The 14,373-nt window shown below is 36.4% G+C and overlaps 1 protein-coding gene across 1 annotated transcript; it reads right to left on the minus strand.

The window, feature by feature from the left end:
- Positions 1-13,134: 13,134 nt before the first annotated feature.
- Positions 13,135-14,085, minus strand: LOC102908147 (olfactory receptor 6C1-like). Its single transcript, XM_006998747.4, has one exon. It carries the CDS (start codon positions 14,071-14,073, stop codon positions 13,135-13,137), a length of 939 nt encoding a protein of 312 aa, XP_006998809.3. The 5' UTR covers positions 14,074-14,085.
- Positions 14,086-14,373: the final 288 nt, after the last annotated feature.

A 14,373-nucleotide genomic window follows, 5' to 3' on the forward strand; every position in this document is an offset into this window, starting at 1 on the left:
TGTCTTTTCGCATACATTTGTGACAATTATTGGTACAATGTATGTATAAACTAACTTTTGATAGATATTTCATTTCCCTCCTACAAATTATAAGTCCTTGACCTTACACACTAATTAAAATTGGAAATACTTAAAAATTTTATAAGTAAATGAACAAAATAATATCCTAATTCATTTCATTAAAAAGGTGGTTTCATTCAAATAAGAGCATACTTCTTGTGTTTGATATATAGAAATCCAATTTAATTGGATTTAATTGACATTTCTAAAGGAGTAGAATTTAATTGACATTTCTAAAAATATCTTGTAGTTATAAAATAGGATTTTGAAAACATTAAACAAATCAATGTGCAAAAGTTTCATCACAGGGTAGTTTCTGTGTATGTTTCTAGCATGTGAATTATACAACTCCAAAACTTTCAATATGAGTGCATAACATGAGTATCTGAAGAAGCAGGAAAACGAAATGAGGTCACTAGAGGGGCTAATAGATAAGGTAATGGCAGGATACACATGAAAGGGGAAATGGGAAAAAACAGTGGTCTAATTAGGGAAGGAGGAGGGAGATGAGAAGAGAAGGGTAAGGTAACAGGTTGGAAAACTTTTAAGGAATCCTACTATTAACTATCTAACAATATTTGCAATATGTGCAAGTCTGTGTATACATGCACCTATATAGTTTAAATGAAATTTTCTCATCTGGGATGACAACCTTCCTCTGAAGAACCATAGACCCCCAATACCAGGCATGAGAATTTCCTTTTTGAGTTGTTGGTCAGGATGATCTAAGAGATTCCCAGAACATTACAGGCTTTTGCTTTAGTCCTAGAGTAGCTCCAGTATTGGAAGTTAAGTCTCTATTGTTGGAGACACCATTTATTTTGAACACAGAGCCCAGAGGCCCCGAGCTGGATCTGAACTGGATGCTTCCTCCCTGAAGACTAGCTTTCATGGTACCACAAGGCACCATTAAAGTTTCCAAAGGAGGGAAATAACCAATAGTCCTACTCATTTATGATGCCTATGAACCCCAGCAAGGATGAGCATGGCATGATAACTCTAAGAATACAGTAGGGGTACATGTATCTTGGCACTAATCAACATCTCTTTAGTTGGACTTAAGGCCTGCTCAACAATAGGGGTATCATGAATGGTACTAGAAACCTAGACAATTATCCAGGGCTAGTGAAGTCATAAATCTTGAAGGGGAACCTATAACTACGACTTTATAAAACCAGCACAATCACTAGATATAAAAATATTTTAGCCGGGTAGTGGTGGCACACGCCTTTAATCCCAGCACTCGGGAGGCAGAGCCAAGTGGATCTCTGTGAGTTCGAGGCCAGCCTGGTCTACAGAGCAAGATCCAGGACAGGCACCAAAACTACATAGAGAAACCATGTCTTTAAACACCCCTCACCCCCCAAAAAATTATATATTTGTCCTTATACCCTCAGATGTGCATTTCTCACTTATCATCAAGGAAATTTCTCTCTAAAACAGATGACGACCCTTACAGAAAGTCACAACTAATAAAAATGCAGTTGTGGAGACAGTTCCAATAGATACAGCTACAACAAAATTGCTTCACATAAGGCTCAGATAATTACAGGAGAGGAGCCAGAAAGATTGTACTAGCTAGGAAAACAGGAAGTTTGAAGTGAGATTGCGTCCTCTTGAAATGTCCGAGAAGCTACACCAATAAAGTCCTACCAACATAGCTGCCTTAACAAGACCCGAACAAGATGGCACCCTTAGACATATCAGCACTGAAGGAGAAGAGCTCATGAGGTCTTCCCTGGATGAAGAACTATAGGCAACTCAGGAGTGCTGGAAGTGGGAGAAGTCTTACCCAGGGAAGAGCACACCAATGGTTTTTCAACACCAAGTGGTCAGCCCTGAGAACATGTATATACAAGTAGCATTGTGTGTGTAAACAATTAAAGGAAAAAAGGTCACAAATTTGAAAGAGAGCAAGAGGAATGCATGTAAAGTGTTGCAGGGAGGAAAACAAGGAGCTAAATCATGTAATTATAACAAAAAATTATACATAAAGTTTTTTATATTCTCTAAAAATAGACATCTTTATTATTTTTTTTTCGTGTTCATGAATTGCCTATTAAATGTTTACTTTCAGTTGGAAGCTATTTCTATTTATTAATATATATGTTTATTTATATATATAATTACTGTAATATGTTTTAAAGAATATTATTTTTTAAGTTCTTTGTGGCATTGTTCAAGTACAAAGGATGGTGCAATCTTAGATGAATTCTTCTTGGCCAATTTTTTAAGATATTTTTCTCTACATATCTCAATTTTACATAAATATTCCAGGATATTTACAACATTTTGTGTTTTTATGTTTCAGTAGTTAATCTAACTTTAAGTACTATTGTTGTTGTTGAAGAAGTTGTATGTAACAATTAATGAAAAAGAAGTCATAAATTTGAAAAGGAGTAAGGAGAGTATATGAAAGGGTTTGGAGGCAGCAATGGAAGGGGAAAAGTACAATATTAAATCAAAAAATAAAAGGAATAATTTTAAAAACTAATTCATCAACAATTTAGAATAGAAAATTTTGATTTTGACTCACGGTTTCAACTGTTAGCGATGGGATTATGTGGTAGAGTAGAACAGTTTAGATTATGTAGCCAATTTAGACCAGGTAACACAAGAGGAATAATTCTAGATGGTTTTCTCCTTTTCAATTTTAGTCCATATAAATTTATCTGTGAACATTGTGGCCAATATTAGGGGTGTGTCTTCCTTAGTAGTTAATCCCCTTGGAAAATGCCTTCACAGTATAAACAGAAAAGTGCTTCATTAACCTTTCAGGTGACTCTCAGTCCATTCAAGGTGACAATCAAGATTAACCACCGAATTTCATAATATTAATAGTCTGTGTCTCTTTCTAATGCTCTGGTTAGTTTTGGTAGGGGTTTATCAATTTAATTGGTCATTTTAAAACCACAGCTTATGGTTTCATTGAATTTTCCTAGCTAATCCTTTGCTATCTGCTATAGTATTCATTATTTATTCCCTTCCTCTTACAGAGTATGAACCCTAGTCACGATGCTAATTGTATGCATTTAATTTTAAGTATACATCTATTTGTGTAGATATAGTGTGATTTATTATCATGCATGCACATACACACACACACACTTTCTCACATGTGGTAAAATTTAATTGTTTTCCTAATATACCTTTGATTTTATAAAGTCCTATTTAATTAATCTTCAATTTTTGTCACATTTTGAATTTCATATAGTATATTTTCATTTTTCTTCAACTTTTTAATGCATTGGCTATTTACAACAATATTGTTTCATTCTCACATATTTTCTTTTATTAGTTTTTAATTTGTAAAGAGTTTATTTTAGTTAATGGTCCACGATGTGGGGATGTCAAGGCAGCAGGAGCTTAAACCAGCAAGTCACATTATGTCAACAGAGAGATGAATACTAGCTAGTGCTCAAGTCTGTTTTTACTACTTCCTGTGACCAGGATCCCCAGCTCTGACATGGGATGGTCTGCCCACATCAACATGATAAACCCCCATGGGTATTTCCAGAGGTCCATATCCTACTTTTATATCTTTATTTGAATTAGTAATTTCTAGTTTGATTCCATTATGACCTGTATATAAAATTGTATAATGTCTAGTCCTTCAGTTTGTTAATATCTAGATTAGAGCTGGTCTTTATTGTTGAATATTTCATGGTCCCTTGGGAATATTATTCAATGACTATAGTAAGTGAAGGATGGATATAGAAGAAACACAAGAACATTTATGATCTAAAAATCTAAGTTTTAGAGAGCATATAATATATACAAATATTATATATATATATACATATATATATATCATATTCTCTGTTATCATATTAACAGAGAACCAGGAAGGTTAATTTGCTTACTTTGTATAGAAATGTTGAATAGTAGGATTGTGACTGATAGTGTGTTCTATAGGGCATTGGATATTGAGATAGTAATATATAATAGGATTTACATCTACACTGCAGAGGTGTAGATTTGGTTGATAAGGGCACAATGTAATAAAGACAATGCTAAATTAAAAAATTTGAGGGGTGTTAATTGCACTAGAAGAGAATGATTAAATATGAGAGTAGATTTAGTTTTGATACATGTTTAAATTATGATAATTACATCTTTTCCCCCTTTCCCTTTCTTCCCTTTAATCCCTCCTGGATATTCTTCATTCAACCCCTGCCATGCCCCTCCTCAAATTGACAGTCTCTTTTTAAAATTATTATTGTTTTATACATATACATGTATGCGCAAATATATAAATATTGATGTGTCTGGTTTTTTTTGTTTGTGTGTACTTGAAAAGTGAAAAGACCTATTACTGAAGCAAGTACCACAGACCTAGAAGACAGAAATGAGACATAGTCAGAAAAATTCAAAAACAGAGTTGGCTACAATAGAACTTCATCTATTTGTATCCCTAGCAGAGTATACAGTGTTTATGTCAATTGGCAGTTTATATCTTATACAGCTCTTGGCTACAGGACCAATTACAAAATAAATAGTTTATTATTTGCTTTTGTTTTATCTTCTCCAACAGCTTTCTGGGGATTTTCCATTTCACCTTATTTTAGAACCATGAAGTAAGGGCATTGTGACAGTTAATATATGATGCTCAAATAATTTTTGGGATGTCTGTGAGTATGTGTCTCAGAAGAGATCACCATTTAATCAGTACACTGTCTGGAGAAGGTATTTTCCCCATTGTGGGTAAGCATTGTCCTATCTGTTGCTAACTATTATAGGAAAAAATGACAGAAGAGTGAACTTTCCTTCCTGTCTTGAGTCTTATCCATTATTAATGACCTAAAAGTTTTGATAGTAGCTTTACAAATTTATGAAAAAACATAGATTTTTATAAGGTTTTGGATGGTATTTATTGTTTATATAAGCACCATGGCTACCATATGTTGAGTAAACTGAAAAGTCCATCTCCGCCTTACCCTTAGATAGTCCTCATGCCTCAAGTCTCAATCAGGTATGAAGCCACTGGGCCCTCCTTCTCAGCTTGTAGAAGCCAATTCCCCTTAATAAACCTCTCTGATGTATCTGATAGCTACTGCTGCTGTGGAGACAGCTTCCAGCAGTACCCAGTGAAAGAGGGAAACACACACACACACACACACACACACACACACACACACACACACACACACTGTTACAGTCTTTCTATCATCTTCAGTCTCAGTTCTTTATTTCTTATATCAGATATCTAGATGTATCTATCACTCCTGTCTCTGTGGTTGATATATTGTGCACCCCAATAAACTTATCTGGGGGTCAGAGAACAGAATAGCCACTATATCAAACATAGGTTTAGGCAGTGGTAGCACATGCCTTTAATCCTAGAATTCAGGAGGCAGAGATACAGGAGTTCAAAGACACAGTGGAAACATCCAGGCATGGTAACACACGTCTTTAATCCCAGGAAGTGATGGCAGGAAACAGAAAGGTATATAAGGCATGAGGACCAGGAACTAGAGCCTTTTATTAAGCTTTTAGGCTTTTAGCAGCAGTTCAGCTGAGATCCATTTGGATGAGGACTCAGAGGTTTCCAACCTGAGGAAACAGGATCAGCTGAGGAATTGGTGAGGTGAGGTGGCTGTGGCTTGTTCTGCTTCTCTGATCTTTCAGCGTTCACCCCAATATCTGGCTCCTGGGTTTGTTTTTATTAATAAGACCTTCTAGAAATCCGTCTACATGTCTCTCTTGGCGTTTTCCTTCTAACTAATGTTATTTTTCCCTTACAGCTTATATACCCCAGCAAAACCTTTCAGGCAATATAAAAGTTATAATGTGGTTACATTATATTCAAGTGAATGAATACAAGTAAAAAACAGCATGTTTTCCATATCTCTTACATGATTAAATGTTTTACATATTACAGGTGAAAAACAAGTTGTGCCAAGAACCCACATACATTCATACCCAAGCAATTTGTTATAGATTAAGAGAGTGAGCAAGTAAGATATTCTTCTCAGCCAGTTTTCTGCTGGCAGGCTGAATTTTGTGGTTACAAAGAAAGGACCAATAACTTTATTATTTATCTTAAAAGGTAATCTTACAAGAAATCTTAGAAGAATCATAAATCTAAACTTTTATATATGAAACACAATCAGTCATCTCTAACTTTAAATCTTTAGGGTGCATACCCAACCACCAATTTTTTTTTATAATATCAAAAAGCTGAGGGTATAAGGAATTAATCATCACCTTTGGTCATCAACCAATTCTAAGCAAGAAAGGCACGTCAACTAATAATAATTGGGCTGACTAATTAGACTCCCAGCGCTCCACCAGGGGCCCAGCTGTGGATGTCTGCATCCAGATTCCTCAGTCCTTGGATGGGGTTTATAGCACAACTATCAGGGTGTTTGGCCATCCCATCACCAGAGTAGGTCATTCCTGGCTGTCTCTCGACCATTGCCAGCAGTCTTTTGCAGGGGTATCTTTGTGGATCTCCGTGGGCCTCCCTAGCTCTCTTCTTCCTCCCCTTCTCATGTGGTCTTCATTTACCATGGTCTCCTATTCCTTGTTCTCCCTCTGTTTTCTTGATCCAGCTAGGATCTCCTGCTCTCTTTCCCTCGACCATCGCCCTTCATTGGTCCCACTCATGTCCAGGCTGTTCTCCGTGTCTTTCTTGGGGTCCCGTTTTCCAGGTAGCCTCACTGGTGATGTGAGTAGCAGTCCAGTCATCCTTGTTCCACATCTAGCATCTTCCTATGAGTGAGTACATACCATATTTGTCTTTCTGAGTCTGGGTTACCTCACTCAGGATGATTTTTTCTAGATCTATCCATTTGCCTGCAAACCTCATGATGTCATTGTTTTTCTCTGCTGAGTAGTATTCCATTGTGTATATGTGCCACAATTTATTTATCCATTCAGGGACAAATAACCTAATGAATGGAAGCACATGAACTATGAACCAAAGGCTGAGGGCCCCCCAACTGGATCAGACCCTCTGAATGGGTGAGACAGACATTTGGCTTGATCTGTTTGGGAGGCAGCTGGGTGGTGGTGCCGGGTCCTGGGCTCATTGCATGAGTTGGCTGTTTGAATCCTGGGACTTATGTAGGGACGCTTGGCTTGGTCTGGGAGGGGGGGACTGGACCTGCCTGGACTGAGTCTATCAGGTCGATCCCGGTCCTTGGGGAAGACCTTGATCTGGAGGAGGTGGGCTGGGGGAAGGGGGAGGGGGGGCGGGGCGGGGGAGAGCATGGGAATCTGTGGCTATTATGTGGAACTGAATGGTGTTGTAAAATAAAAAAATAAATAAATAAATAAACTAAAAAAATGATTTAAGATGAGATATAGTTCAGATTGCTCTCATGTTCTATGATGTAACGGTTCAGAGCTTAACATTTAAGAGTTCTGATAAGCTGGTAGAGCAATGTCTACTGACTGTTCAACCACAAGCTCAACATTAGATTTATTTTAGATGTCATCTAAATATATATATATGTAAACCTAAAAGTGCTTCTCATCAGGTCAAAAATCTCTGTCCAATTTATACCTGGTTCTGTGGACAGAAGGAAAATGCACAAGCTTTTAACCCAAATCTGTAGTTCTTGTTGGGACTCAAAGTTATGAGTCCACTTCTGCTGTTTTACAGATACCCATTACCTGCTTTGTCTACAATATGGATTTCAGTACAGATTGGTAATACTAATGTATCTAATAGTTCATGTATACCTCAGAGGATTAAAATTTTGGATCTACTTCAAAGGTCAAAAGGATCTCAGATAAGTGCAGCTTATTCCTAAAGATGGTATTTTTCCTCTCTCCTGGTCTTGGAACTCCTGCTTTTCCCAGTAACTAAGGGTATGGGCCTAAGGGTTCCAAATAAATTCATAACTTTAAAAAATATAATTGGGCTGCTTTTTTCTTGTTCTCTGACCTTAACGAGTCCCTCACTCAACTATGTGCCTTGCTAAAACTTTAGATGGTTTCCTTGGCTTTTCCACCTCAAAGCTAGTCACAAAACATCTTAATCTAATCTTGTTCTTTAAAGCTTCGTTTCAGCTATGATGCACTCCAAAACTTGTGAACACATCTCATAACATTAAGATTAAAAGAATTTAAGCTTGCTAGGCTATTGGGACTCAATTGTTTTGCTTAACCATTAACCCAAGCCACAGTCTATATGGCTCCCCAAAAGAAATCCATGTGTTCTAATTGTGTGGTACTTCCTTGTTTTATTTTTTATCCTCTGTAGCCTCTGCTTTGTGGTGATATTTTATTTATGCTGAAATGTGGTGATATTTTATTTGTGCTTTAATAAATGAAGCTTGCCTGGAGATCAGAGGAAAAAGGCCAGTCATTAAGTAAACAAAGAAGTTAGGCACATACCCTTAATCCAATCACTTGGCAGGCAGGATCTCTGTGTGTTGAAGGCCACACTGGAAATAGAGCTAGGTGTGGTGGCACACACTTTAAATTCCAAAAGTAGTTAACCACAGAGGTCTGGAGGTCTGTACAGACAGACAGGAAGTGGCAGAGCTATGCAGGAAGAGGAAGTAATGTAGCTGAATGGAGAGAGCAAATCAGATGGCAGAACAGCAAGGCATATAGATGTGGGTAGACAGGTAGTAACTTGCATTTGGAAGCTACAGAGTTGGTGAGGTAAGTTTGGCTGGTGGCTTATCCTATTTCCCTGATCTCTCTAAGGCTTTAACCCCTATATTTGGCTACGTGTTTTTTTTTTTAATAAGACCATTTAGAAATTAATCTATACTGCTTTATCAGAGGCAGGGACAACTTTTATCCTACTCTTACCTAGGTTAATTTTTCCACTAAACTAATCTCTATTATAATCTCATACTATATTTATTAAAAATCCTCGATCCTCAAAATTCTATTTAAACTGACACTTATTGTTGTATAAAATCATTGCTTCAGTTAAACAGTACAGCTTAGGTGGAAATCATTGTCATAATAATCCATAGGTAAAAATACTCAGTAGAATGGGATATTCCCAAGACTACATTAAGGGCAGTGAGGATCTCCCCATGCCCATTCACACCATGCCAGATACCAGAGAAAAATGGCAGCAGCCAACATGCAAAGACAGATCAGAAGCAAGAAGCATTCTGGGGCTGAGCCCAGGACCTCGCCTATCTGAGATTCACCCATCAGGGTTTTGTTTCCTGGTGGGCCGATCCCCTGAAATCAATTGCCATATGCTGCTCCTCTGACATCACAACTGGCAGATAGCTGTGTTTTTGTATTGCCAATTGTTTCAATCTCTCTGGAGAACCCTGATAAATGCACTCATTTCCCATATGGTTAGAGAAATGACTTTTAGTGGGACAGAGTAAAATGAAGGACCAGCTATCCTGCAGTTTTTTTCTAAAGTCCAATATCAGAAATACAATATTGTCAAAATTAATTGTGAGCAATGATTATCTATGTCTGTGATTAGGCTTGGATTTTTAACATTATTTTCAATTTTGATATTGTTTTTCATTATTTTTCTATTTTTTGGCTTTCTGCAATATTATGTTTGACAAATTTGTAATCATTAAATATAGCTAATATATATTAAGGTAGGCAGAGTTATCTAGGGTAAATATAGTTACCCTAGGAGTTATGTCTGCTTATCTGCATCCTGAGCATTACTCAAGACACATAATTAGTTTTTTTCCCTCTGCAGTTAAAAACTAGTTGAGGCTACTCTGAATAGGAGTGTGTCCATGATCTCTTCCCCTGTATGCTTGTTGGTGGTGTATAGAAAGGCTATTGGTTTTTGCAAGTTAATTCTGTATCCTGCAACTTTGCTGAAATTGTGATCACTTCCAGAAGTTTTCTGATAGAATTTTCTGGGATCTGTCATGTATAATATCATGTCATCCATAAATAAGGAAAATTGGATTTCTTATTTTCCTAATTATACTCCTTTAATTTCCTTCTTCTGACTTATAGTTCAAGCTAGTGTTGATATAATATGCATACACAATCCAATACAAACTGGTTAGCTCTGAAATAATATGCACACAAACAACAAAAAATGGACTTGGTTGTTATATATTGATGCATCTCTTAATATATAACAATAATAGTCAAAGAAAAAGAGCCCATCAATTTGAGAGGGGACATAGGAAAGATTTAAGGGAGGAAGTGTTTGAGCAGTTAGACGAAGGAAAGAGAAGAGGCAAGTAATATAATTATATTTTAATTAAAATGTATTTTAAAAGAAAAGTAGAAAGTAGACCAACAAAACCAGAGAGTTTCTAAGAACAAGTCCAGACATCCAGATGAAGTCAGGAAGGTAGAGGATCTCTATAAAAAGTATCAAATCTTTCACTCAGATGTCATGGCATCACATAGTGTATCAGCATACACTTTGTGGTGACAATAAATGAATAAAAATCTCATTTATTTATTTTGTGTGCCTGTGTGTATATTGTGTGCGGTCATACATGGGCCATGATTTGTGTGGAGATGAGAGGACCATTTGTAGACGTTTGCTCTCCTCCCACCATGGGATGTGGGCTTGGTGGCAGGTGCCTTTATTTGTTGAGCCATCTCCCAAGCCATGGCATTAACAATTTTAATTATGAGTGTATTCATATTTATTTATTCACTTAATTATGAGTATATTAAAGAAAAATAATAATTGCTAGTATTTTAATATTACAGGCCTTTATTTTATATACTTTACAGATCTGTGGGTTTTTGTCCCCAAACAAGTTATTTAGTCTTAACTTACCTGATATTTTCCTTTATTTGCAGATGGGACAATATGTACTTTGAAGTGATAGAACTCTCAGTTCTGTCAATTATCTTTTAAATATAAAATTTGTCATTCATTTTGGGAGGTAGAAAATTAGGAAAAAATCAACAATTTCCATCTATAATATAATCTGAACCCCTTCAAATTCTATTACTTTTCTTTTTTCAGCAAAATTTATCATACTCTTTTTCTCAGTTTATGACAATCATTAAAAATAATGCAACGAAGATCACAATTATACCATTTTTATTAAGACATCAGTTCATGTAATTGAGAAAAATATTGTCCACAATTCTTACTTCAGTTGTATACATGTATGCATAAATATGTACGCACACTTTGCTTAGTTATGTTTTAAATTAATCTTAATATTTTAAGTATAATATGTTAAATGGAAATTTTAATGAATAAAATCTTGTTAGTTTTCCATTACTATGACAAAACTCTTGAGGAAATGGCTTAAAACAAGAAGGATTTATTTGGCTAAAGCTTTTATCTGTTGACTCCACTACTATGTTTTGGGAGCTGGATGGGACCAGTAACTTCTCAAAAATCACATCTCTAGTGTCCCACTTCATCCAACCATGCTGCACCTTTTTATAATCCATGAATTCAGAGCCAAGTGATGCAACAGTTGCCCGACAGTAACTCCATCCAGAGACTAAACCCTCGGCATATGCACCATGTTTAGAAACTTCACATCCACACTGTAACAATAACTTTATTTAATGGGAAATTTTTCTTTGTTTGGGGGTCATGTTTTATAGAAAATGTATCCTCCATATAATAAATCAAATTATACTTTTTTTCAAAGTAGTTCAAAAAATGAGTAGAAATGTGTGTAAATATACTTTGTAGTAAACATGTATATTAAGAATATATTGAATATATGACTATATATTATACATGTATATGTACTACTCAAGGTTTAGATAATTGTCAACAGAGTATATATCTGACTATAAATGCACATATTAAATACATGTTGTTTGGCTACTGTTATTGACAAAGAGGCCCCTGGCAATGGGAGCAGAATCCCATACATATGCATACACACATATATATGATGTATATGTGTGTATGTGTGTATATGTATCAGTCTTTCTATACATAGTCTTTCTCCATGCATACACACACACACACACACACACACACACAAACACATATATACACATATTTGGAATTGGTTTATAAAACATCCATTAAACACATAGCTCATGTGTATATTATGAATGATTGTCATTCTTTATTTTTACTTATTTAAGAAATTTTTCTATTCACTTTATGTACCAATAGACCCCCCCATACCTCCTCTAGCTTCCCCCCAGTCTTTCCCCTCCAACCCACTTCCCTACCCCCTCCTCCAAAATGGTAAGGCCTCCCTGGTACATTCAGTTGAGGCAGGAACAAGCACCTCCTCACTGCATTAAGGCTGAGCAAGGTGTCCCACTATAGGAATTTGGGCTCCAGAAAACCAGCTCATGCACCAGGAATTCTGATCCCATTGCCAGGGGCCCCTCAAATAGACCAAGCTACACAACTACCTACAGGGAAATGCATAATCAAAATAACTCTGAGATACCATCTTACACCTGTCAGAATGGCTAAGATCTAAAACACTGATGACAGCTTATGTTGGAGAGGATATGGAGTAAGGGGAACACTCCTCCACTGTTGCTTTAGAAATCAGTATGGCCACTTCTCTGAAAATTGGGAATCAATCTACCTCAATACTCAATATTACCACTCTTGGGCATATACCCAAGGGATGCTCAATCAAGCCACAAGGACACTTGCTGATTGTCATTCTTTATTGATAAATAAATTACGTGAATATATCACATTGTAGTTACTAAGTAATATTGCTTGTGCTTTTAAATGAAATTAAATGAAATGTAATATTACATTTCATTTAATTTCATGGCTTTTAAAGATGTATCCTAGAATGACTACCCAATCATAATGAGAAGTATGTAAAAAGATGTGAAAATTGCCAAATGCATTTCAAGTGTATATTGAGTAAAATACATTAATGTTTACAATGTGCTTTCCCATTTCTGGGGATAAATTTTCCAGCATATATCTCAAACTGTAATTTTATCTGTATAATAAATTACAGTTGAGAAGCTGTTATTATGAAATACCAAAAGAATCTTATATCAGACAAGAAGATTATAGTAGGTCAAGATATAAAATAATAAGATAGGCTAGTAAATTGTTAACAAAAATAAAGAATAAAACAAGGAGGGTGGGCGGTGCCATGCTGATGTGACTGGGTCACTGGCATTTAAGTTTAACTTATGAATTGGCCTTCAGTGTGGCCCACACTCACAGGCCACATCATTTCATGTACTTGTGAAAAATACCATCTTCTTTGCTGTGTTCATAAAGGCTTGCTTGACTTGCTGATTCCTCAGGCTATAAATGAAGGGGTTTAGCATAGGAGCTACTGAAGTATTTAGTATGGCAACCCCCTTGGTCAAAGATGCTCTATCTGATGCTGAGGGCTTAATGTACATAAAAATGCAGCTTCCATAAGAGATGGAGATGACAATCATGTGGGAAGAACACGTGGAAAAGGCCTTTGTCCTCTGACTAGCAGAAGGAATCTTCACAATTGTTCGGATGATATATGTGTAGGACAGAAATACTAACACCAAAGTGAACATTAGGGTAAAGACAGCACAGGAAAACCCCATCTTCTCCAGGAATTTTGTATCTGAACAGGAAAGTTGCAGCAGGGGGAAATAATCACAGGTATAGTGATCAATGATGTTGGACCCACAGTAATCAAGGTGTAGGAGCAACATGAGCGCAGGGAAGATGATTAGGAAAGAGACCAGCCAGCAGGCAAAGACAAGCATTGTGCAGACTTTCTGACTCATGATGGTCAGGTAATGAAGAGGCTTGCAGATGGCAACATAACGATCATAGGACATGGCAGCCAGAAGGTAAAATTCAGTGACTCCAAAGAGAATGAGAAAAAATAACTGAGCTATGCAGTTGTTGAAGGAAATGGTTTTATCTCCTGAGATAAGGGTGCCCAAGAACTTGGGTATACAGACAGTTGTGAAGGACACTTCTAATACAGAGAAGTTCCTGAGGAAGAAATACATGGGGGTCTGGAGCTGGGAATCCAGCAGGGTGAGAGTGATGATGGTCAGATTCCCTGTGATGCTGAGTGTGTAGGTGATGAAGAGAAAGACAAAGATCACAACCTGGAGCTTGGGGTCATCTGTTAACCCCAGAAGAATAAACTCTGTGGTTTCTGTATGGTTTTTCATTCTGCATTCACTTTTTAAAAATTTTAGCCTGACCTATTTAAAAAAAAAAAAACACAGACAACCAACTTGAACAACAGTATAATAAATCTTAAAGCCTTACAGCATGGAGCTAGAATTTTGTAAAAATATGCTTTCTCTATATTCAGGAGCATTGGAAACCACACAGTAGCAGCAATGGTTCTTCAATTCCTTCCATTTTGTAGGGGGAAAAAACCTTTTATTGATACCAGATTTTAAAACTAAATTAATTGGTAAAAATAACATGAGATATCAATATTATCAACACAATAAAATGCCTAG

The sequence above is a fragment of the Peromyscus maniculatus genome, chromosome 18 (assembly GCF_049852395.1).
Source record: "Peromyscus maniculatus bairdii isolate BWxNUB_F1_BW_parent chromosome 18, HU_Pman_BW_mat_3.1, whole genome shotgun sequence".
Lineage (NCBI taxonomy): Eukaryota > Metazoa > Chordata > Mammalia > Rodentia > Cricetidae > Peromyscus > Peromyscus maniculatus.

Bases quoted from the DNA above. Each gene is read 5' to 3' on its own strand.
- LOC102908147 (XM_006998747.4), bottom strand. From the start codon at position 14,073: ATGAAAAACCATACAGAAACCACAGAGTTTATTCTTCTGGGGTTAACA.